At 44.7% G+C, this 24,658-nt stretch overlaps 2 protein-coding genes across 15 annotated transcripts in view; one reads left to right on the forward strand and one right to left on the reverse strand.

The window, feature by feature from the left end:
* Positions 1 to 20,898, forward strand: part of LOC112265185 (rap1 GTPase-activating protein 2) — a 110,961-nt gene extending 90,063 nt beyond the window's left edge. For all 14 annotated transcript variants that reach the window (XM_042295956.1, XM_042295955.1, XM_042295953.1 and 11 more), the window contains 12 exons: positions 1,406 to 1,535; positions 1,762 to 1,917; positions 2,303 to 2,374; positions 8,456 to 8,542; positions 8,740 to 8,880; positions 11,450 to 11,596; positions 11,932 to 12,044; positions 12,255 to 12,353; positions 14,184 to 14,304; positions 15,460 to 15,568; positions 15,942 to 16,012; positions 18,181 to 20,898. In XM_042295956.1, the coding sequence (XP_042151890.1) occupies positions 1,406 to 1,535; positions 1,762 to 1,917; positions 2,303 to 2,374; positions 8,456 to 8,542; positions 8,740 to 8,880; positions 11,450 to 11,596; positions 11,932 to 12,044; positions 12,255 to 12,353; positions 14,184 to 14,304; positions 15,460 to 15,568; positions 15,942 to 16,012; positions 18,181 to 18,189 (1,255 nt within the window). In that variant the 3' untranslated portion in view covers positions 18,190 to 20,898. The remainder of the gene's footprint in view (positions 1 to 1,405; positions 1,536 to 1,761; positions 1,918 to 2,302; positions 2,375 to 8,455; positions 8,543 to 8,739; positions 8,881 to 11,449; positions 11,597 to 11,931; positions 12,045 to 12,254; positions 12,354 to 14,183; positions 14,305 to 15,459; positions 15,569 to 15,941; positions 16,013 to 18,180) is intronic.
* A 380-nt stretch (positions 20,899 to 21,278) lies between these two features.
* Positions 21,279 to 23,789, reverse strand: LOC112265182. The gene is made up of 5 exons (XM_024442276.2): positions 23,440 to 23,789; positions 22,750 to 23,088; positions 22,382 to 22,573; positions 22,135 to 22,163; positions 21,279 to 22,037 (listed from the first exon to the last, which is right to left on the reverse strand). Exons 1-5 carry the CDS (start codon positions 23,486 to 23,488, stop codon positions 21,933 to 21,935), a joined length of 714 nt encoding a protein of 237 aa, XP_024298044.1. The 5' UTR covers positions 23,489 to 23,789; the 3' UTR covers positions 21,279 to 21,932.
* Between the last annotated feature and the right edge of the window lie 869 nt (positions 23,790 to 24,658).

Below are 24,658 nucleotides of genomic sequence, written 5' to 3' on the forward strand. Positions count from 1 at the left end.
GTTAAATGCGGAAGACACATTTCAATTGAAGTCATTCAGCTGTACAATTGACTATTGACTTTCCCATTAGAGTTAACTGCACCTCAGATTGCAGCCCATATAAATGCTTCACAGAGTTCAAGTAACAGACACATCTCAACATCAACTGTTCAGAGGAGACTGCATGAATCAGGCCTTCATGGTCGAATTGCTGCAAACAAACCACTACTAAAGGACACCAATGATAAGAAGAGACTTGCTTGGGCCAAGAAACATGAGCAATGGACATTAGACCGGTGGAAATCTGTCCTTTGGTCTGACGAGTCCAAATGTGAGATTTTTGGTTTCAACCGCCGTGTCTTTGTGAGACGCAGAGTAGGTGATCGGATGATCTCCGAATGTCTGGTTCCCACAGTGAAGCATGGAGGAGGAGGTGTGATGGTGTGGGGAGTGCTTTGCTGTTGAATCTGTCAGTGATTTATTTAGAATTCAAGGCACACTTAACCTGCATGGCTACCACAGCATTCTGCAGCGATACGCCATCCCATCTGGTTTGGGATGGCGTTTTTCAACAGGACAATGACCCAACACACCTCCAGGCTGTGTCCTTACACTTACATAGTTGACCTAGAAGGAGAGTGACGGAGTGCTGCATCAGATGACCTGGCCTCCACAATCACCCGACCTCACCCCAAATAAGATTGTTTGGGATGAGTTGGACCGCAGAGTGAAGGAAAAGCAGCAAACAAGTGCTCAGCATTATGTGGGAACTCCTTCAAGACGATTGGAAAAGCATTCCAGGTGAAGCTGGTTGAGAAAATGCCAAGCGTGTGCAAAGCTGTCATCAAGGTAAAGGATTATACTTTGAAGAATCTCAAATATAAAATATATTTTGATTTGTTTAACACTTTTTTGGTTACTACATGATTCTATATGTGTTATTTCATAGTTTTGATGTCTTCACTATTATTCTACAACATAGAAAATAGTCAAAATAAAGAAAAACCAATGAATGAGTAGGTGTCCAAACTTTTAACTAGTACTGTAGATGCAACTCTACTATTTCTGCTCTACTTCTGAGAGGGAGGGGGAGAGAGAGAGAGGCAGAGAGGGAAAGAGAGAGAGAGAGACACAGAGACAACTCTACTACTACTCCAATACTGAGAGGGACAGAGAGAGTTTGTTTTTATTTTGATTTAACCCTTATTTTTCTAAGTCATGTAGGTACCACTGAGAGAGAGAGAGTTCATGCAGAGAGAGAGAATGGAGGGAGGGAAGGATATATACTACTGCTCCCCTGCTACCATTCCTCATGAGTAGGGCCAGGTGTTTTCTCTGTCACGTGATCAGGAAATGCTCCTGGCCCTACCCAATAATTGAACGTCATGGTAATGCTAATCATATAGTGTTGTCACTGTGGTCCTAGGTTCCGTGGTGGTCTGGACGTATCCCACGGTCAGACAGGCTCTGAGTCCGTCTACACCGTCTTCAGACAGAGAGAGATGATGTTCCACGTCTCCACTAAACTACCCTTCACCGAGGGAGACGTACAACAGGTACTGACGACGCTACACCACACACAGCATAATAACAGTGGTTACAGTAGGTGTTTTGTGTGTGCGTGTGTGTGTGTGGGTGTGTGTGTGTCATTCATAAACACCCTCTGTTTCTTCTTCCCTCTCACCTCACACCTTTCTCTAATACTTGTGACTAATTACACTGTAGAACATACAGTCAAACAGTCCTAAGTTGTTTACAGAACACTATGCTCTTGTCCCTCAGCTCCAGAGGAAGAGGCACATAGGAAATGACATCGTGGCGGCGGTCTTCCAGGAAGACGCCACCCCCTTTGTACCTGACATGATTGCCTCCAACTTCCTCCATGCGTATGTGCTGGTGCAGGTGGAGAACCCTGGTACTGAACACACTACATACAAGGTCAGTACTATATCCTACTATGAACCTTACAGGCTCACTATGTGATATTTGCTAAATTGTTTTTAAAAATGTATTACGGAGTGGGCCTTTAAGGCATGGATATTATGTAACCGGTGTGAAATGGCTAGCTAGTTAGTGGTGCGAGCTAGTGGCATTTCAATCGGTGACGTCACTCGCGCTGAGACCTTGAAGTAGTTGTTCGCCTTTTGTGTGATGATAGGTGACGATGCGTCGAGGGTGACTCTTGTCGATGTGTTCATAGGGTCTCTGGTTCAAGCCCAGGTTGGGACAGGGAGAGGGACGGAAGCTACACTGTTGCAGTTACCTAAGCCAGCCAGACTCTCTGTACAGTAGATGTGTGACATGAATTGCTTTGTGTCTGCAGGTGTCTGTTACAGCGAGGGAAGATGTACCTCCATTTGGCCCACCTCTCCCCAATCCAGCGGTCTTCAAGAAGGTAAGCAAGGGAGCGAATTACAGAAAAAGATACAGAGAGAGAGAGAGAGAGATTGAAGGAGAGGGATAAAGAGAGAGAGAGAGTGAGATTGAAGGAGAGGGATAAAGAGAGAGAGAGATTGAAGGAGAGGGATAAAGAGAGAGAGATTGAAGGAGAGGGATAAAGAGAGAGAGTGAGAGAGATTGAAGGAGAGGGATAAAGATACACAGAGAGAGAGAGAGATTGAAGGAGAGGGATAAAGAGAGAGAGTGAGAGAGATTGAAGGAGAGGGATAAAGAGAGAGAGATTGAAGGAGAGGGGTAAAGAGAGAGAGATTGAAGGAGAGGGATAAAGAGAGAGAGAGATTGAAGGAGAGGGATAAAGAGAGAGAGAGAGAGATTGAAGGAGAGGGATAAAGAGAGAGAGTGAGAGAGAGAGATTGAAGGAGAGGGATAAAGAGCGAGAGAGAGATTGAAGGAGAGGGATAAAGAGAGAGAGATTGAAGGAGAGGGATAAAGAGCGAGAGAGAGATTGAAGGAGAGGGATAAAGATACAGAGAGCGAGAGAGAGATTGAAGGAGAGGGATAAAGAGAAAGAGAGAGAGAGATTGAAGGAGAGGGATAAAGAGAGAGAGAGATTGAAGGAGCAGGATAAAGAGCGAGAGAGATTGAAGGAGAGGGATAAAGAGCGAGAGAGAGATTGAAGGAGAGGGATAAAGAGAGAGAGATTGAAAGAGGGATAAAGAGAGAGAGAGAGATTGAAGGAGAGGGATAAAAGAAGAGAGAGAGAGAGAGAGATTGAAGGAGAGGGATAAAGAGAGAGAGAGATTGAAGGAGAGGGATAAAGAGAGAGAGAGATTGAAGGAGAGGATAAAGAGAGAGAGATTGAAGGAGAGGGATAAAGATAAAGAGAGAGAGAGATTGAAGGAGAGGGATAAAGAGAGAGAGAGATTGAAGGAGATAAAGAGCGAGGAGGGATAAAGATACAGAGAGAGAGTGAGATTGAAGGGAGAGGATAAAGAGAGAGAGATTGAAGGAGAGGGATAAAGAGAGAGAGAGAGAAAGAGAGATTGAAGGAGAGTGATAAAGAGAGAGAGAGATTGAAGGAGAGGGATATATATATATATATATATATATATATATATATATATAGAGAGAGAGAGAGAGATTGAATGAGAGGGATAAAGAGCGAGAGAGAGAGATTGAAGGAGAGGGATAAAGAGCGAGAGAGAGAGAGAGAGATTGAAGGAGAGGGATAACAAGAGAGAGAGAGAGATTGAAGGAGAGGGATAAAGAGGATAAAGAGAGAGAGGGATAAAGAGAGAAGGAGAGAGAGGAGAAGAGAGAGATTGAAGGATCAAGAGAGAAGAGAGAGAGAGAGAGAGATTGAAGGAGAGGGATAAAGAGAGAGAGAGATTGAAGGAGAGGGATAAAGATACAGAGAGAGAGAGAGAGATTGAAGGAGAGGGATAAAGAGAAAGAGAGAGAGAGATTGAAGGAGAGGGATAAAGAGAGAGAGAGATTGAAGGAGCAGGATAAAGAGCGAGAGAGATTGAAGGAGAGGGATAAAGATACAGAGAGAGAGTGAGATTGAAGGAGAGGGATAAAGAGCGAGAGAGATTGAAGGAGAGGGAGAGAGAGAGAGAGATTGAAGGAGAGGGATAAAGAGAGAGAGAGATTGAATAGAGATTGAAGGAGAGGGATAGATTGAAGAGAGGGATAAAGAGAGAGAGAGATTGAAGGAGAGGGATAAAGAGAGAGAGAGAGAGAGATTGAAGGAGAGGGGAAAGAACAGAGAGAGAGATTGAAGGAGAGGGATAAAGATACAGAGAGAGATTGAGGAGAGATTAAAGGAGAGGGATAAAGACACAGAGAGATAGAATGAAGGAGAGGGCAACATAAAGAGAGAGAGAGAGATTGAAGGAGAGGGATAAAGAGAGAGAGAGAGAGTAGATAGAGATTGAAGGAGAGGGATAAAGAGAGAGAGAGATTGAAGGAGAGGGATAAAGAGAGAGAGATTGAAGGAGATGGATAAAGAGAGTTTGGAAAGAGAGATTGAAGGAGAGGGATGAAAGATGTCAGAAATCAGGCAATTAAAGATCTGGGAAAAGAAGAATTAGATCCAAAAGAGAGATTGAAGGAGAGGGATAAAGATCAAATACAGATCTTAGAAGAGATTGAAGACTACCAGAACCCACTGGATAAAGAGAGAGAGGACAAGATTGAAGGCCTGTGGGGATAAAGATACAAAGAGAGAGACAACAAATTGAATTGGCTATACTAAAACTCTTTAAATCATAGAGCTCTGGCATCTTGAATTTGGAAGAGGGATAAAATCCACAAAAGTGGAGACAAAGAGATTGAAGGAATAGGGATAAAGAGAGAGAGAGAGAGAGATTGAAGGAGAGGGATAAAGAAAACAATGTACTGAGCAGATCAAATTGGAGAGGGATAAAGACCATGTATTCACCCTGACCTAATTGACAATTGAAGGAGTCTTCTCATGCTTTGGATCAAAAGAGAGAGAGATCTGGAGAGGGTTGAACAAACTGATGGAAAGTTGGGAGTAAGAGAGAGAGATTATTGAAGGAGAGGGATAAAAGAGAGAGAGACAGAGATTGAAGGAGAGGGATAAAGAGAGAGAGAGAGATTGAAGGAAGATGCAGCACCCGGCCTCCCCCTACTAGAATCCAGTCAAAACAGTAAATCTCAGTAAGACCAAAATAATGGTGTTCCAAAAAGGTCCAGTCACCAGGACCACAAATACAAATTCCATCTAGACACTGTTGCCCTAGAGAAAAACTATACAAGGCCTAAACATCAGAGGGACTTCCACAAAGCTGTGAAAAGAGAGGCAAGAAGGGCATTCTATGCCATCAAAAGAAACATACATTTCAACATACCAAAGGAGAGGGAAAATACTTGAATCAGTCATAGAGCCCATTGCCCTTTAGTGAGGTCTTGAAACCAAGACTTCACAAAAGGGACAAACAAAATTGAGACTCTGACGCAGAGATTGCAAAAAAGGTACAACGGGACACCAAATAATGCAGAGAGCAGAATTGAACCCACTAGGGATCAAAAGAGAAAAGAGCTGATTAAATTCTACAGGGATAAAGAAGATTCACAAACCTTGAAACAAAGCCATCACCTAAAGAGAGAACCTGGAGAAGAGAGAGGTTGGGGCTCTGACAAGGGATAACGACAGAGAGGACAGCAGAGATTGAAGGAGAGGGACAAAAAGATAACTACACACAGAGAGATTAACAAAAAAAGGAGAGGGATAAAGAGAGAGAGAGATATGACCACTGTGATTGAAGGAAAGCCTTGGGATAAGAGAGAGTGAGAGAGATTGAAGGAGAGGGATAAAGAGAGAGAGATAGAGAGATTGAAGGAGAGGGATAAAGAGAGAGAGAGAGAGATTGAAGGAGAGGGATAAAGTGAGAGAGAGAGATGAAGAAGGAGAGTTTACTGTTAATTTTTGGATAAAGATGTTGTCTACCTCAGAGTTAACACAGAGAGAGAGATTGAATTGAAGGAGAGGGATAAAGATAGACAGAGAGAGATAGATTGAAGGAGAGGGATAAAGAGAGAGAGAGATTGAAGGAGAGGGATAAAGAGAGAGAGAGAGAAGGAGAGAGGATAAAGAGAGAGAGAGATTGAAGGAGAGGGATAAAGATAGAGAGAGAGAGAGAGATTGAAGGAGAGGGATAAAGAGAGAGAGAGAGATTGAAGGAGAGGGATAAAGAGAGAGAGAGAGAGATTGAAGGAGAGGGATAAAGATAAAGAGAGAGAGAGATTGAAGGAGAGGGATAAAGAGAGAGAGAGAAGGAGAGAGATTGAAGGAGAGGATAAAGAGGGATAAAGAGAGAGAGATTGAAGGAGAGGGATAAAGAGAGAGAGAGAGAGAGAGATTGAAGGAGAGGGATAAAGATATAGAGAGAGAGAGAGATTGAAGGAGAGAGATAAAGAGAGAGAGAGATTGAAGGAGAGGGATAAAGAGCGAGAGAGAGAGAGAGATTGAAGGAGAGGGATAAAAGAGAGAGAGAGAGAGATTGAAGGAGAGGGATAAAGATAGAGAGAGAGAGATTGAAGGAGAGGGATAAAGAGAGAGAGAGAGAGAGAGATTGAAGGAGAGGAAAGAGAGACAGAGAGAGAGAGATTGAAGGAGATTCAAGAGATTAAAGATAGAGAGAGAGAGAGATTGAAGGAGAGGGATAAAGAGAGAGAGAGAGAGAGAGATTGAAGGAGAGGGATAAAGATACACAGAGAGAGAGATTGAAGGAGAGGGATAAAGATACAGAGAGAGAGATTGAAGGAGAGGGATAAAGAGAGAGAGAGAGAGATTGAAGGAGAGGGATAAAGATACACAGAGAGAGAGAGAGATTGAAGGAGAGGGATAAAGATACACAGAGAGAGAGAGAGATTGAAGGAGAGGGATAAAGATACAGAGAGAGAGAGATTGAAGGAGAGGGATAAAGATACACAGAGAGAGAGAGATTGAAGGAGAGGGATAAAGATACACAGAGAGAGAGAGAGATTGAAGGAGAGGGATAAAGATACACAGAGAGAGAGAGATTGAAGGAGAGGGATAAAGATACACAGAGAGAGAGAGATTGAAGGAGAGGGATAAAGAGAGAGAGAGAGAGATTGAAGGAGAGGGATAAAGATACACACAGAGAGGGAGAGATGGAGTTAAAGTTTCCCATAATTATTTACAGTGAAAATTTGATGAGAAACCTGCCATCATATACAGTTTATTCAGAAAGTATTCATACTCCTTGACTTATTCCACATATTGTTGTGTAACAGCCTGAATTCAAAATATATATATATATTTTAAATTCACAACCATCTGTCTACACACAATACCCCATTACAAAGTGAAAACATGTTTTTAGACATTTTTGCAAATGTATTAAAAATTAAATACAGAAATATCTAATTTACATAACCATTCACACCTGCAAGTCAATACATGTTCGAATCACATTTGGCAGTGATTACAGCTGTGAGTCTTTCTGGGTAAGTCTCTAAGAGCTTTGCACATCTTGATTTTACAATATTTGCACATTCTTCTTCTTCAAACTCTGTTAAGTTGGTATGTTGATCATTGCCAGATTTTCAAGTCTTGCCATACATTTTCATGCCGATTTAAGTCAAAACTGTAACTAGGCCACTCAGGAACATTCAATGTCGTCTTGGTAAGCAACTCCAGTGTAGATTTGACCTTGTGTTTTAGGTTATTGTCCTGCTGAAAGGTGAATTTGTTTCCCAGCGTATGTTGGAAAAGCAGACTGAACCAGGTTTTCCCTCTAGGATTTTGTCTGTGCTTCGCTCTATTCCATTAATTTTTTTATCCTGATAAAGCATACCCATAACATGATGCAGCCACCACCATGCTTGAAAATACGAAGCGTGGTACTCAGTGATGTGTTGGCTACATCCCAAACATAAACGTTTGTATTGAGGACGCAAAGTGAATTGCTTTTCCTCATTTTTTGCAGTATTACTTTAGTGCCTTGTTGCATATAGGATGCACGTTTTAGAAAGAATATTTATACCCATCTACCAATAGGTGCCCTTCTTTGCCAGGAATTGGAAAACCTCCCTGGTCTTTGTGGTTGAATCTGTGTTTGACATTCACTGCTCGACTGAGGGACCTTACAGATAATTGTATGTATGGGGTACATGTTTAACACTATTACTGTACACAGATTGAGTCCATGGAACTTATGATGTGACTTGTTAAGCACATTTTTACTCCTGAACTTATTTAGGCTTGCCATAACAAAGACTATGAATATTTATCGACTCAAAACATTTGAGCTTTTCATTTAGAAATAATTGTTATCTAAAAACATAATTCCACTTTGACATTAGGGGGTATTTTGTGTATAGACCAGTGATACAAAATCTCAATTTAATACATTTTAAATTCAGACTGTAACACAACAAAATGTGGAATACATTCTGAAGGCGCTGTATCAGTCCTTTTTGTCCCGTCGACTCCAGACGACCAAATGATGATGAGTATGGTGCTGATGAAAGTCACCTCTCCCCCTCCACCCCCCTCCCCCCTCCCCTTCTCCTCTCTCCACAGGGTCCCGAGTTCCGCGACTTCCTGCTGACAAAGCTGATCAATGCAGAGAATGCCTGCTACAAGTCTGACAAGTTTGCCAAGCTAGAGGTGAGAGGGGCAGATAACTCAAGACACCCTGGATGTGTTGTTCAATCTCTTTCATCTGTCTCAGTCTCCTCTACCACTGCTTCTTAAATGATACGTGGTGGTGTTGTTTCGTGTGTGCGTTTGCTTGCATCTGTGCGTCTGTGTGTGTCTGTGTGTCTCTATGCATATGTGTGTACATGTGGGTGTGTGTGTTCCAGGGGCGAACGCGAGCTGCCTTGCTGGATAACCTTCATGATGAGCTCCACAGACAGACCCAGGCTACTCTGGGGCTCGGCCACGCTGGGGAGGAGGACAAGCTGGAGAACGGGGGCCATGGGGGACTGCTGGAGTCCTTCAAGGTGACTCTTTAACACAGTTCTTTACCTCGTCATCTGACTCCATGTCTGAACCTGTCTGAACCTGTCCCATACCCTCTCTTTCACCTATCTAGTTGTCTACTGATGTTGTCTCTCTCGCCCTCTCTTTCTCTCTCTCTCTCGCTCGCTCTCTCTCTGTCTACCTCTCTCTCTTGCAGTCTCTCTCTCTCTCTTTCTCTCTCTCTCTCTGTCTACCTCTCTCTCTCTCGCTGTCTCTCTCTCCCTTTCTCTCTGTCTAGCGCTCTCTCTCTGTCTCTCTCTCTCACTCACACGCAGACACACAGACCCCCTCTCTATTTCTCTCCCTCTCTCCCTCTCTCTCTCTCTGTCTCCCGCCACGCTGCTGTTGGTTGAGATTACGGGATGTTAATCATCGTACCACCTTACCCGTCTCTCTCCCTTCCTGCCTCCCCCATCCCCCCTGTCTGACCATATGGTGTCTCGCTGTGTTCACAGGCAGTGTGGAGGTGTGTGTTACATGCCAGTCGTTCAACCACTGGGGATGCTGTGCTCATCTCTACAACAGCAGTCATTGTCTATTACCTGTCGTCGCAGATACTGTATCATACTGATTGAGAATCAGAACAAAGCATACCACGTCTTGAAATCATCTCCAAACATTGAAACACTCAATAAAGACTGTTCCGGTGGTTTTGTTTGTTGTGTTTTATGCCCTGGCGACTAACATTGAAACCCAGCGCCCCTATTTCCCTTAGTCTGACCTCCTAGTGATGACACGTTATCATGAGGCTTGTGATGATTTCCTTCACGATTTCAGTGACCTCAGATAGTAGCCTAGTACACAGGACATCATTATCAGTCATATTCAGTGTTGAGGAAGATACTTTGAAAATATTGTTGACGGAGCTACCAATTACTTCACACTGGAAGAGGTTAAGGTACACTAAAGCTACCTTTAAGACCAATATAGTTTGCTTAACGAAAGCTACTTTGAAAAAGTAGTTCACTACACCCGAACTACTTTGCGCTACATTATCACAGCTAAATCTGAAATGTCGTAGACCACAAATTGCAACAAACAAAAAAGTGTATCATTCTGGAGTCAGATGCTTAAAACACAATGTGTAATTTAGCCAGTTGAACACGTTTCAACTGAGAAAGGAAATGCTTGTTTGTCCATATTTTATGTTATTTTAGATTTAAAATAGTAGCGCGTAGTTCCACTAGTAAAACACTACTGAAACACTACCTAGATTATAATTTCATTCAACTACCATCAAGCTGCTGCTAAATGTAGTTACATTACTAGTTGAATGACATGTAGTTCGCTACTCCCCAACACTGTTAACATTACAGTCATATCTCTCACTGTCCATGCATTGCATTGCTCTCCTTATTCCTCTGTGTAGGAGAAGTGCACTCTCTGCTGACAGTACACTGTAATAGCAGGTTTGACTGTTCCCATGAACATACATCTGATTTGATCAATATCAGATACATTCATTTTACCCAACCACATTATCAATAGAATACATAAAGAATATTCGATAATACCTAATCTTGCGTCATTTGGCCATATGCTCGATGTTTACGAAGTCTGTCCATGAGAGTTTAATACACACCACAGTCAAAGAGCTTTGGAAATGGATGAGTACACAGGTTGGGTTTAGTTGCAGGATGCAATAGGTAGTTGGACCAGTTCGAATCCCGGGCCAGGCGCCGGGGAAAAAATGGGGTGAATTGATCTGGAAACTGGAGGGCTGCTGGGTTCACATCCTAAAGATGTTGAGCCCTTAAGCAAGCCTCCTTTACCTCAGAACATGTTCTCCATCCACGGGTACTGCGTTTGTCTCAGCTATGTGCTGAGATAATGACTGTATTCATTTCCCTTCTCTTCCTCTGTCCTCTTTACTCTCTCACTCCGTCTCCGCTCCCTCCTCTGTCCCCGTCTCTGTCCCCATCTCTGTCCCCTCCTCTGTCCCTGTCTCTGTCCCCGTCTCTGTCCCCATCTCTGTCCCCTCCTCTGTCCCCTCCTCTGTCCCCGTCTCTGTCCCCATCTCTGTCCCCTCCTCTGTCCCCGTCTCTGTCCCCGTCTCTGTCCCGTCTCTGTCACCTCCTCTGTCCCCGTCTCTGTCCCCTCCTCTGTCCCCGTCTCTGTCCCTGTCTCTGTCCCCTCCTCTGTCCCCGTCTCTGTCCCCTCCTCTGTCCCCGTCTCTGTCCCCGTCTCTGTCCCTGTCTCTGTCCCCTCCTCTGTTCCCGTCTCTGTCCCCGTCTCTGTCCCCTCCTCTGTCCCCATCTCTGTCCCTGTCTCTGTCCCTGTCTCTGTCCCCTCCTCTGTCCCCATCTCTGTCCCGTCTCTGTCCCCTCCTCTGTCCCCGTCTCTGTCCCCTCCTCTGTCCCCATCTCTGTCCCCTCCTCTGTCCCCGTCTCTGTCCCTGTCTCTGTCCCCTCCTCTGTCCCCGTCTCTGTCCCCATCTCTGTCCCCGTCTCTGTCCCCTCCTCTGTCCCTGTCTCTGTCCCTGTCTCTGTCCCCTTCTCTGTCCCCGTCTCTGTCCCCTTCTCTGTCCCCGTCTCTGTCCCTGTCCCCTAGCGTGCCATGCGCGTCCGGAGTCACTCCATGGAGACCATGGTGGGGTCCCACCGTCACCGGAGTCCAGGGGTGGGAGGGGGGGTCCCGGCCAGCTTGAGTGGAGGGGGGCTTCCGCAGAGCACCGAGTGCACAAAGAGTACCTTCTCGGTGAGCAGGGGGGAGAGGGTGGAGGGGGAGGAGTGATTGAGGTCATAAAGTCATATTTACACACAAATGAAACTGGACATACACATAATCGTGGTAAATTGCACGTTTTGCAAACATTTGCTCCAATTAGTCTTATGATATCAACATGTACTTTTGCAAACAGTCCCACCCATGTAACATAATCATATAATCGGTGTGCTGATGTAGTTTCAACTGTTTTGTATGTGAAGGGTATTGGTACATCACAATGTAGCCCAAATCTGCCTTAATTGAGCTCTATCAGGCTCTTAAAGCTGTTTATTGCCTGCTTGTTAATGCTGTGTTTCTCTCTCCAGCCACCAATGCTGTCAGCCAAGTCTCCCCTAAAGAGTCCAGTGAAGCGTCGTTCAGGCCTCTTCCCCCGCCTCCACTCCAGCACAGAGAGCCCCTCGGACAGACACGCACGCAGGTCAGCAGGCTTTCCATAGCCTGGTCCCAGATCTGTTTGGGCTGTTTTGTTATTGACCACAGGAGCTGGCAAGACATCACAAACTTTGGGACCAGGCTTTGCATTCAGGTCAACTTTTGGTTTGTGTATTTATCATCACTAATACTGAGGCTTGTGTCATGTCATTGTGCACTTGTTCTATCTGCTAACTTGGTCTGTATGTTGTTGCAGTGACCAAAAGACCCCCGACATTTGCCCCCTCGGACAGGAAGGGAGATCAGAGACGACATCCAACCCCAGCTCGCCAGAGATCTGCCCCAACAAGGAGAGGTGAGATGAACCACAAACAAAACACTGGACATGAACACACAAGGTGTGCATGAGGTGTGCATATGCTTTGTAAACCTCTCCTCTACTCCCATCCCCTCTCCTCCCCTCTCTTTTCCTCTTGTCTCCTCTCCTTCCATCCCCTCTCCTCTCCTCCCCTCTCCTCTCCTCCCCTCTCTTTTCCTCTTGTCTCCTCTCCTTCCATCCCCTCTCCTCCCTCTCCTCTCCTCCCCTCTCTTTTCCTCTTGTCTCCTCTCCTTCCATCCCCTCTCCTCTCCTCCCCTCTCCTCTCCTCCCCTCTCTTTTCCTCTTGTCTCCCCTCTCCTTCCATCCCCTCTCCTCCCTCTCTCCTCCTCCCCTCCCCTCTTTTCCTCTTGTCTCCTCTCCTTCCATCCCCTCTCCTCCCCTCTCTTTTCCTCTTGTCTCCTCTCCTTCCATCCCCTCTCCTCCCCTCTCTTTTCCTCTTGTCTCCTCTCCTTCCATCCCCTCTCCTCCCCTCTCTTTTCCTCTTGTCTCCTCTCCTTCCATCCCCCTCTCCTCTCCTCTTCTCCTCTCCTCTCCCTCTCCTCTCTCTCTTTTCCTCTCCTCTCCTCTCCTCTCCTCTCCTCTCCTCTCCTCTCCTCTCCTCTCCTCTCCTCCTCTCCTCTCCTCTCCTCTCCTCCCCTCTCCTATATTTTCCTCTCGTCTCCTCTCCTTCCATCCCTCTCCTCTCCTCCCTCTCCTATATTTTCCTCTCGTCTCCTCTCCTTCCATCCCCTCTCCTATCTTTTCCTCTCGCCTCCTCTCCTTCCATCCCATCCCCTCTCCTCCCTCTCTTTTCCTCTTGTCTCCTCTCCTCCCCTCTCCTATCTTTTCCTCTCCTCTCCTTCCATCCCCTCTCCTCTCCTCCTCCCTCTCCTATCTTTTCCTCTCCTCTTGTCTCCTCTCCTTCCATCCCCTTTCCTCTCCTCCCCCTCTCCTATCTTTTCCTCTCCTCTTGTCTCCTCTCCTTCCATCCCCTCTCCTCTCCTCCCCTCTCCTATCTTTTCCTCTCCTCGTCTCCTCTCCTTCCATCCCCTTTCCTCTCCTCCCCTCTCCTATCTTTTCCTCTCCTCTTGTCTCCTCTCCTTCCATCCCTCTCCTCTCCTCCCCTCTCCTATCTTTTCCTCTCCTCTTGTCTCCTCTCCTTCCATCCCCTTTCCGCTCCTCCCCTCTCCTATCTTTTCCTCTCCTCTTGTCTCCTCTCCTTCCATCCCCTCTCCTCTCCTCCCCTCTCCTATCTTTTCCTCTCCTCTTGTCTCCTCTCCTTCCATCCCCTTTCCTCTCCTCCCCTCTCCTATCTTTTCCTCTCCTCTTGTCTCCTCTCCTTCCATCCCCTCTCCTCTCCTCCCCTCTCCTATCTTTTCCTCTCGTCTCCTCTCCTCTCCTTCCCTCCCCTCTCCTCTCCTCTCCTATCTTTTCATCTTGTCTCCTCTCCTTCCATCCCTTCTCCTCTCCTCCCCTCTCCTATCTTTTCCTCTCGTCTCGTCTCCTCTCCTTCCATCCCCTCTCCTCTCCTCCCCTCTCTTATCTTTTCCTCTCCTCTCCTTCTATCCCTTCTCCTCTCCTCCCCTCTCTTATCTTTTCCTCTCGTCTCCTCTCCTACCATCCTTTCTCATCTCCTCTCCTATCTTTTCCTCTCGTCTCCTCTCCTACCATCCTTTCTCATCTCCTCTCCTATCTTTTCCTCTCGTCTCCTCTCCTTCCATCCCCTCTCCTCTCCTCTCCTCTCCTATCTTTTCCTCTCGTCTCCTCTCCTTCCATCCTCTCTTCTCTCCCCTCCTCTAATGCTGTTCCTCTACCTCCTGTCACCAGGCCGTTCCTCAAGCTGAAGGACTGCAGCAGCAGCAGACCCAACATCTCTCGCTCCTCCTCCAGCACCAGCAGCTTCAGCAGCACCACCGGAGAGGGAGAGGCCCTGGAGGAGCTTGACACTGTGAGGGCCCGCGGCCACGCCACTGGAGAGACAGGGGCTGGGGAGGGGGAGGCCCTTGAGGCATTGTGCTGGGGGGCGTATGGAGGATGGACAGAGGATTGGGGGATAGGGAGTAGGGAGGCAGGGGGACAATGAGGCGGTGGGCTGGGAGACAGGGCGACAGGTGACTGTAGAGCAGAGGGGTAGGGGAGTGGGGTGTGTTGAGATGGGCTTGGGTGAGCCATAGCATTTGGATCAGGACCGGCATGGTGCTTCTGGCACAAAATTGGGCAGGTCATAGGCCTGTGGTGCTCAGAAGTGGTGGGATCCAAAATGATGTATTGTATAAGGACCATGTTTGTTTTATCATTAACTGCATGAAGGCATCAACAAATTGCACAGTTGGAATGATGTGAGAGGATCTGGCAGCACTGAGAGAAGAAATAGAGGGGATGCAACCTCATGACAGCTGGTGATTAAGTCAATTATGGTTCCTGTCACTCTCTCTGGATCATATTGTGTTGGATGTCAATCACGCACGCTTGGCAAAGGATGAGAATGTCATATCATTGTTGTATCACCCACACATTACACAAACAGATCCGTGTTTACACACACAGAACTGCTGTTCCAGAGTTTACAGCTCAGTTTACAGTCTTGCTGTTGAACAGAACTCTGTTAATATCCTACGGCTGGAATTTGTGTGTCCCTCTGGAGCAGTTTTGGAGAGCACAGCGGCAGCACACTGCTGAAAACCGACCATGTGTAGTAATTCCAGCTAAAGGCTGTCTGCCTTGAATTAGTAGCCCTAGTCTGTAGTCTGTAGTGTGTAGTGTGTAGTCTGTAGTGTGTAGTCTGTAGTCTGTAGTGTGTAGTCTGTAGTGTGTAGTATGTAGTGTGTAGTGTGTAGTCTGTAGTGTGTAGTCTGTAGTGTGTAGTCTGTATTCTGTAGTGTGTAGTCTGTAGTGTGTAGTCTGTAGTGTGTAGTCTGTAGTGTATAGTCTGTAGTCTGTAGTGTGTGTGACAGTGGAACCATACAAATGGATGACTACCCTCACCCTGACAGCTCATCCTCATCTTCCTCTTCTCCTTCCTCTTCCTCCTCCTCTTCTCCCTCCTCGTCGTCCGTCCCTCTTCCTCTTTTTCCTCATCGTCATCCTCCTCCTCCTCTCCCAGGGAACCCACCCGTCCATAGCCTCGTCGTCCGTGTTCAGCCCCTTCCCTTCCCTCAGCGTGGAGAGCCAAGGCTCGGCCACCCCCCTCATCATGTGTCGCAGTCCCACAGGTAACACTGATACACTACACAACACCTAGGTGTGACTGACCGGGATCCAAACCTGGGTCTCCTGCGCACCACAAGACCGTGTTAGCCCTCTGGGCTAAAGTCTAGGCATTCTGCAAGTCATCAGGCTTGCTCAACACATGAGTATGGTTTTCAACCACCTCTGTTATATACTGTAGGTCTCTATGCCCTCTGTGTCCATATGTTACACTGTAGAGTACAGTCGTGGGTTTCTTTACGTTCTTTACTATCAGGAAGCTCACGTTACTTACGTGATTGTTTGCGAGAATCCTTCCTCATCCTCAATGTGTGATTGACACTTAATAATAGACTGTATTCGTATGTTAACGGAGGCTTCATCTTATTCTCCCTCCAGATGTGAAGAGTAAGATGTCTCCCAGGTCAAACTTGAAGTTCCGCTTTGACAAGATGAGCCACTCCACAACAGTAAGTGATGTCTCACTGTACTATGCTATACTGTACTGTACTCTACTGTAATATACTGTACTCTACTGTAATATACTGTACAGTATTATACTATACTGTACTGTACTCTACTGTAATATACTATACTGTACTGTATTATACTATACTGCACTGTACTATACTTAAGCAATAAGGCACAGGGGGTGTGGTATATGGTCAATATACCACGGCTAACGGGCGTTCTTATGCACAACGCAACGCTGAGTGACTGGATACAGCCCTTAGCCGTGGTATATACTGTATACCACCAACCCCCGAGGTGCCTTATTGCTTTTAGAAACTGTTTACCAACGTAATCAGAGCAGTATAAATAAATGTTTTGTCATATCTGTGGTATACAGTCTGATATACGACGGCTGTCAGCCAATCAGCATTCAGGGCTCCAACCACCCAGTTTAAAATATACTATATACTTTACTATACACTGTACTGTACTGTACTGTACTGTACTGTACTGTACTGTACTGTACTGTACTCTACTCTACTCTACTCTACCGTGCCGTATGTGTGACAAACACACTGCTCAGTTAATGCAGTCTTGAAGTGACCCACTGTTCTCCTCCAGAGTCAGTACAGCATCAGGAAGCATCATACAGCATCAGGAACAGTAGCAAAACTGTATCACAGTCCCTTCACTACACTGTCTGCTCTGAGCTAGGTTCTGTATCACAGTCCCTTCACTACACTGTCTGCTCTGAGCTAGGTTCTGTATCACAGTCCCTTCACTACACTGTCTGCTCTGAGCTAGGTTCTGTATCACAGCCCCTTCACTACACTGTCTGCTCTGAGCTAGGTTCTGTATCACAGTCCCTTCACTACACTGTCTGCTCTGAGCTAGGTTCTGTATCACAGCCCCTTCACTACACTGTCTGCTCTGAGCTAGGTTCTGTATCACAGTCCCTTCACTACACTGTCTGCTCTCAGCTAGGTTCTGTATCACAGTCCCTTCACTACACTGTCTGCTCTGAGCTAGGTTCTGTATCACAGTCCCTTCACTACACTGTCTGCTCTGAGCTAGGTTCTGTATCACAGTCCCTTCACTACACTGTCTGCTCTGAGCTAGGTTCTGTATCACAGTCCCTTCACTACACTGTCTGCTCTGAGCTAGGTTCTGTATCACAGCCCCTTCACTACACTGTCTGCTCTGAGCTAGGTTCTGTATCACAGTCCCTTCACTACACTGTCTGCTCTGAGCTAGGTTCTGTATCACAGTCCCTTCACTACACTGTCTGCTCTGAGCTAGGTTCTGTATCACAGTCCCTTCACTACACTGTCTGCTCTGAGCTAGGTTCTGTATCACAGCCCCTTCACTACACTGTCTGCTCTGAGCTAGGTTCTGTATCACAGTCCCTTCACTACACTGTCTGCTCTGAGCTAGGTTCTGTATCACAGCCCCTTCACTACACTGTCTGCTCTGAGCTAGGTTCTGTATCACAGCCCCTTCACTACACTGTCTGCTCTGAGCTAGGTTCTGTATCACAGCCCCTTCACTACACTGTCTGCTCTGAGCTAGGTTCTGTATCACAGTCCCTTCACTACACTGTCTGCTCTGAGCTAGGTTCTGTATCACAGTCCCTTCACTACACTGTCTGCTCTGAGCTAGGTTCTGTATCGGAGCCCCTTCACTACACTGTCTGCTCTGAGCTAGGTTCTGTATCACAGTCCCTTCACTACACTGTCTGCTCTGAGCTAGGTTCTGTATCACAGTCCCTTCACTACACTGTCTGCTCTGAGCTAGGTTCTGTATCACAGCCCCTTCACTACACTGTCTGCTCTGAGCTAGGTTCTGTATCACAGTCCCTTCACTACACTGTCTGCTCTGAGCTAGGTTCTGTATCACAGTCCCTTCACTACACTGTCTGCTCTGAGCTAGGTTCTGTATCACAGCCCCTTCACTACACTGTCTGCTCTGAGCTAGGTTCTGTATCACAGTCCCTTCACTACACTGTCTGCTCTGAGTTAGGTTCTGTATCACAGTCCCTTCACCACACCGCATCTCTTATCTTCAGTACACTATCTAGCTTGAGATCCTGCATTAACCTGTCAGCTTGATCTCTCATTCGAATAGTGATAATAATAATGATGATGATGTTGTTGTAATGGGACATTTCTGTTATTTTCTATTGCAGTCCGAGTAGAAATCTGGATATTCCAAAAAAGGGACAACACTGGCTGTTGGAGCAAAAAACAGCCACAACATCACCCACGCATCACAATGGAATCCCAAAATGTACTTAACTTCATGACTTAAGGGAATTAAGTGGACTAGCTAGTGCGTAAGAGCACACACACATGCAGACAGATACTGAGCTGGAAAGGAGAGAGAATCCTGTGAGTCTGAACTAAGAAGTGGTGAAAGAAAGGTTCCTCTCGGTATCTGTCTCTCGACATGTCTGGTATAGAAATGGCTCACAGTGAGAGGTGCCCACGTGTTGCTGACATCACACCACATGTTTATTGGCCTCTGGTCTGATTAAAATACTCATCTGTAACATTAACCTGATACAACTAGACAAGGCAAAGGTTAAAGGTCCAATGCAGGCATGTTTATCTCAATATCCAATCATTTCTGGGTAACAACTAAGTACCTTACTATGATTGTTTTCAATTCAAATTGTCAAAAAGAAACAGAAATAGCTTCTTAGCAAAGGGCAATTTCTCAAGCAAGAATCTTGCTAGGCCTGTGGGGAGGGAACACTGAAAATGAGCTATTATTGGCAGAGAGGTTTGGAACTCTCTTTCTTATTGGTCTATTAACCAATTTACCGCATGGTGATGTCACCGTGGAAGGCCAAACCTCTATCCCAGCAGAACAGGCTGAAATTTCAGAAGCTCTTTTCAAACAGCTCCTACACTAAAAGGGCATTATCATCCTTTTCACTATTTCACAGTATTATTCCAACCTCATAGTGTGGAAATATATATAAAACACAGGACAATCTCGTTTTTGACTTGCACTGGGCCTTTAACCTCACAACATTCGTCGTCATTGATTTATGACACTGTGGTGATAGGTCACTTTTCCGCTGCACTCATCTCTCATATTACAGTGATTGTTTATTGTTGTCCTCTTCTGTTATGATCTCCATATCTGGGTCCAGGTTGGTGTAAGTTGTTGTACTATCCTTCAGAAAGGGATGTTGTTGTTAACCTGGGGGACTGTCTCTCTTGCCTTTGCCCCAGTATGTCTGTTTGGGGACAGTTCCTCTATTGCCTAACAAGGAGTTCCTGTTGCAGTAGTTTAGCTGCTTTTTAAGTCACCTGTTGTAATGCTGGTCGTCTAAACCCCTTGGCCTCACATACAGTATGTATTTGCTGCACAGTCAACGCAGGTCAATAGAATGGATCAATCCACAATAGAGATAGATAGAGTATTTATATACTGTATAGATACTAGGGTTGCTAGGGTTGGGGTCAATTCCATTTCCGTTCCTTTAAAAAAAAAAAAATGTTTATCTCATAGGAATATATTGAGGACAATTGGAATTTAACTTTACTTCCTGAATTGACATGGAATTGATAGATACAGTGTTTATCTCTATGGCTCAATCCTCATCAAACAGTTTTGAAGTATTCAAGTTTGTCTTAAGCTGCAGAAGGAAGGGACTTTACCCTCATGAACCAAGTGCTCTATTAGTGGAGATTTGCTCACATGAAAAGAAACATGCCATTGCGCTCTGTCACAAGCTTAATATAGCCAAAGTCGCGCCTTACAATCTATCTGAAACCCTTTCACCTTCCGGGTGCTTCTCACTGTGTGAGAGGTTGAGCAGAGAGTTTGGATAAGGTTTATTTGGTTTACGTTTAGCTGTGGGTGTCTGGTGAATCCAAAAACCTGCGTTCAAATACTATTTGAAATCTTTCATATACTTTGAGTGTGCGCTCCAGCCTGCCTTGGTTTGCAGTTTTTGGGACAGGCAAGTTAATCAAGCACAGATCATGGATTTGAAATGGTTTAATATAGTATTTGAACCCAGGTCTGCTTTTCACATGCCCTTATACAAACATCCAGTTGTATTTCACTCAGTTCATCAATGTTCGTTGAAAACATGTCTGCTTATGAAGGATGTCTGAGAAACTCACAGACTGCTCCATGGAAATCATGTTTAGCCGTTCAAGTCATTTCGCAATGTTTTTTTTTTTCTCTCACTAACATTTTTTTCCAAAAATAAATAATTGGCCAGAGAATATTTGAAAGGGATCTGACGTATTTTGGAAGTGTGATTGATTGCTTTGTGATTTTGATGGTTCATTTTTCAGTCTTAAGTGAAAGCAAACAGAAGAAAAAAACATTTGATGTTAAAAACCCCCAGAAAAAAACAATGTTAGAGCATTGTAGTTCCAAAAGATATTATAATGCAACTTTACCTTGTTGTAAGCTATATGATTATAAGCGAATCATGTGTGAATGTCTTCACCCAGGAATGCATCGAAATGGCAAGGTCTCCATTGATGTGACCAGCTATATTTGAGTTTGGGAGAATATCCATGCACTATAGAGGTTCGTTCTTATCGCTGGAGTATTTGTGACTGGAGTTCTGTTATGTGGTACACAAAAACTCAGAAAGTTGAGCAGGGCAGAGAGTTAAATAGGAACTAGTCTTTTAGTTCGTAGAGGGCATCCACAAGTGCCCCTCAGCCTACTCTCTATTAATAAGGCCATAATTTATTGATTTTATCTTTTGCTATTGATGTTATGTAAAAATGTAATTGCAGATTAAATTAATGAAATAGGTCAAATGAAAAGAAATTTTAATTTAAAAAGCCTACAAATGCATATGTATATTTCGTTATGTAATGTGGCATTAAGAATTTATTATGAAATAAAATGTTGTATTTTGTGTCAATTTGTGTTGTGTTGCTTAATCCAGTGACCTCACAGGAAGGAACAGAGGCATATCTGAATGTTCTTGTCTGTTATTTATAAAAGGGACATAGCATGCTTTAGACCTGCGTTCAAATACTACTTGAAATCATCTTAAATAATGTATATATTTGCCTGATGGAGCTTGCCTGGCTTAATGGACCAATGGAATAGTCCAAAAAACTGCAAACCTCACCCCTCTGCTCCTCTAGGCAGGCTAGAGCAAACACTCAAAATATTTGAAATATGTCTAATAGTATCTGAACCCAGGTCTGCTTTACATGGAACATTGTTTGGAGGGGGAAACGTTTAATACAAGTCGCTCTACTTTGCTTAGCAGTGACAATATTTTGGTATGGAACATCAGTTCTAGTTTGTTTATTAAAACACACGGCAGAGAAAGTCGGTTCCACCAATTACATAATAATTACAGTGTTAACAAATAAAAGACTGTTGCACACATCATTATTTAGAACATTGAACATAGATTATATTCTCAGATGATTTTCACATGGCATCACATCATCTAGCTGAGTGCGTGGATAGCAGTTACTGCATGACACATACAAAATACAGAACGCATCTGAAATCATTCAATCCAGAGCTCTGAAATGTGACCACTTGGTCGAAACAGTCTGTTCCATGCGGAGGTGAATATTGTAGTGAATTCAGGGGATAGCCTTGGTCAGGACTCGAACCCGGGTCCAGCGACTGTCAAGCCAACGCCTAAGCCTTTACGCCAAGAGATACAACCATTTGACGAGGTCACTACCTACTGGCCACAGACGTCAATTCAACGTCTATTCTGATTCAGAGGGGTTTGGGTTAAATACGGAAGACGCATTTCAGTTGAAGGCATTCAGTTGTACAACTGACTAGGTATCCCCCTTTCCCTTTTTCCACATTGGTTCCACGTACTTTCATTGAAATTACGTGGAAACAACGTTGATTCAACCAGTGTGTGCTCAGTGAGTAGGAGATGGGTTAAGGTCTCTACAATATAAAAGTCTGACTGAGTCAGGAGAAGCGGAGAGAGGAGTAGACTGTGGGCTGTGCAGCTTCTCGTTGAGGATTAGGATCCGGCTGTTCAAGGCAGCCCTTTGAAAGAGCTGCATAGACCAACTGCAAGAAAACAGACACTCAAGTTAGCCCGAGGAAGCATTCTAGAAAAAGGTTAAGGATAAGGGCATTCAGAAGCCATTATTCAAAGAACACGCACCTCTATCTTTGGTTTAGGCTTGGGTGTGGCTGCAAAGAAAAGATACGAGTCAAAAGTAGAATTAATGCACACCTAATTGGGCACTTCACAAATTAGCATTAGACTTGGCCTTTAAATAAACAGTAGACACGATCAACTGTACAATTGGATACCAAGTTCATGTACAGTGCTGTGGTAGAAATGTGCATGTCAACACACTGCAGCAAGATGTTATGAAATTGTATCGATAAAGAGAGAGATGTCTTACGGGGCTTGTCCTTGCGTGCGCTTCGGGAGCGTGGCGGGGGGTTCGGCGGTGGTATTGGTGGGGGCTGAGACGGGACCTTTGACCTTCTATGGCAAGCCAGACCCAGAACCAAAACCAGGGTGATTACCAAACAGGTACTTACATACACCGCCACCCTGGAATAGACCTTCCATATGGATGTGGGTGGTGTGGCTACAGAGAAAGGGTACAGCAAAATCATGTCAGAGCACATACCAGTCTACTTGTCATCTCGGAATGTGGAGTGGTCATTTTCTGTGATTGTTTCTTATTTTGGGGGTAAAAAAAAAAAAAAACATACTGTACATTACTTGCATGAAATGTATTAACAATAGAAGGACCATATGTACCTGCAGTAATGTTCACATGTGTCATATGTCCAACACTGGTGTATCCCTCAACCCAGGTGATCTGGCATTGGTACATTCCATAATCTGATTGGTTGACGTTGAGGATGTCCATGAGCAGACGGGTTCTATTGGTTGTCAACGTGACGTTGGAGAGATGATGTCTTGGAGTGGGACTAAAGAGAAGGAACTGTCCCTCTGTTGACAGACCCCATCCTCCTGTCCAGCCATCATCTCCACAATGCTGAACAACACAGGATAGAGAAAGAGTGCCCCCTTCTGGTACGTTAACAGAACCTCTCTTTGCCAAGATAGAAGTCACACACTCCTCTGCATCATGACCTGAGGGAACAAAAGTTGGAAAAAAGTGAACACATCAATATGATATAAACAATTCACTAGACAACAGAGGAGCAGCATCTACAGCAATGAATATCCTAACAGCAATCTACATTTATAGTAATGAGAGAGAACTAATTGAGAGTAGTTATTCCCCATGAAACCTCTCTTGTAGGAAAGCAGATGGTACATCAATTTAGATTAGATTGTTTGATTGATTACTTGTCCTTTCTTTTCTTGAGTGACATCCTAGATAGCTGTTTCAGGTGCTTGTTGGTCATCCTACTTCTGGTTTTAAAACCAAGGTTATATCCACAACTGTCAGGAATCCTAAACATAAGTAGTTGGACTTACCTGAGAGAATGCATAGACAGGTCAATGAGAGAAACAGACAGTTGTACATGTCTTTCTTTCCCTTAGAATAGTATGTTTTTCTTCAGCGTTCCCCTTCCAGTTACTTTCCCCTGTATGACCTCATGCCGGGTTCCATAGAGCAGCCCCAAGACATGTCCTGGTGCCTCAGGAAGCTGGACCGAACATTATCAGCGCAATAACTACTGTGTTTTTACCAGGCGTATACAAATTGTTCTTCGTTTTTCAATTGTTCTCTCACTTTCTCATTACATTTTTCCCCCTCATTGGGAGTGTACTCTCCGCAATTGCGAAATGGTTTCCACCAGCTGCGTCAGTCGAGTTGGAAGTAAGGAAGGAAGTTCGCACACGCACACACGCACGCACACGCACACGCGCACACACACGCACACACACACACACACACACACACACACACACACACACACACACACACACACACACACACACACACACACACACACACACACACACACACACACACACACTCTCACTCTCTCTTCAACTCCAAAAGACAAATCACATCCTTCCTCAGGCTGAACCCTGAAATCTGTGGGCTGGGCACAATTATTAACTCCTTTCATAGAAAATACATTCAGTATTACATTTACTGAAGAATACATTTCCATGGAAACCAAGAAGAGAGTGTGTTGAATGTGTATGTTTTTGATTGTGTCTGTACATTGAATCTAATTTTTTATTTATTTCATAGGAAGATTGTGTAATGGCATGGACCATGTTGTAAAGTAAATCTCCTTGTTGCTTCTATCCAACCTAGGCTATATTTCGAACCAATTCAGACCAACCGCAAGGTAGTTCAAACTGTAAAATGAGGGCAACAAAATGAGTTATTACGGAATAATAAGAACGGTATACATACATTCCACAATGATTGTCACATTTCAACTGAATAACTTGGTATAGAGCAACTGTACTGACTCTGATGACCCTCTAATATGAGGTCCCATGTCCTCACCAGTCTCGGGCATACTTTTTTTTAGGGGCATGTTTCTTTCTTTCTTTTTGTATTTCACCTTTATTTAACCAGGTAGGCGAGTTGAGATCATGTTCTCATTTACAACTGCGACCTGGCCAAGACAAAGCAAAGCAGTACGACTAAACAACAACACAGAGTTACACATAAACAAACATACAGTCAATAACACAATAGAAAAATCTATGTACAGTGTGTGCAAATGTA

Source organism: Oncorhynchus tshawytscha, linkage group LG13 (assembly GCF_018296145.1).
Source record: "Oncorhynchus tshawytscha isolate Ot180627B linkage group LG13, Otsh_v2.0, whole genome shotgun sequence".
Taxonomy (NCBI): Eukaryota; Metazoa; Chordata; class Actinopteri; order Salmoniformes; family Salmonidae; genus Oncorhynchus; species Oncorhynchus tshawytscha.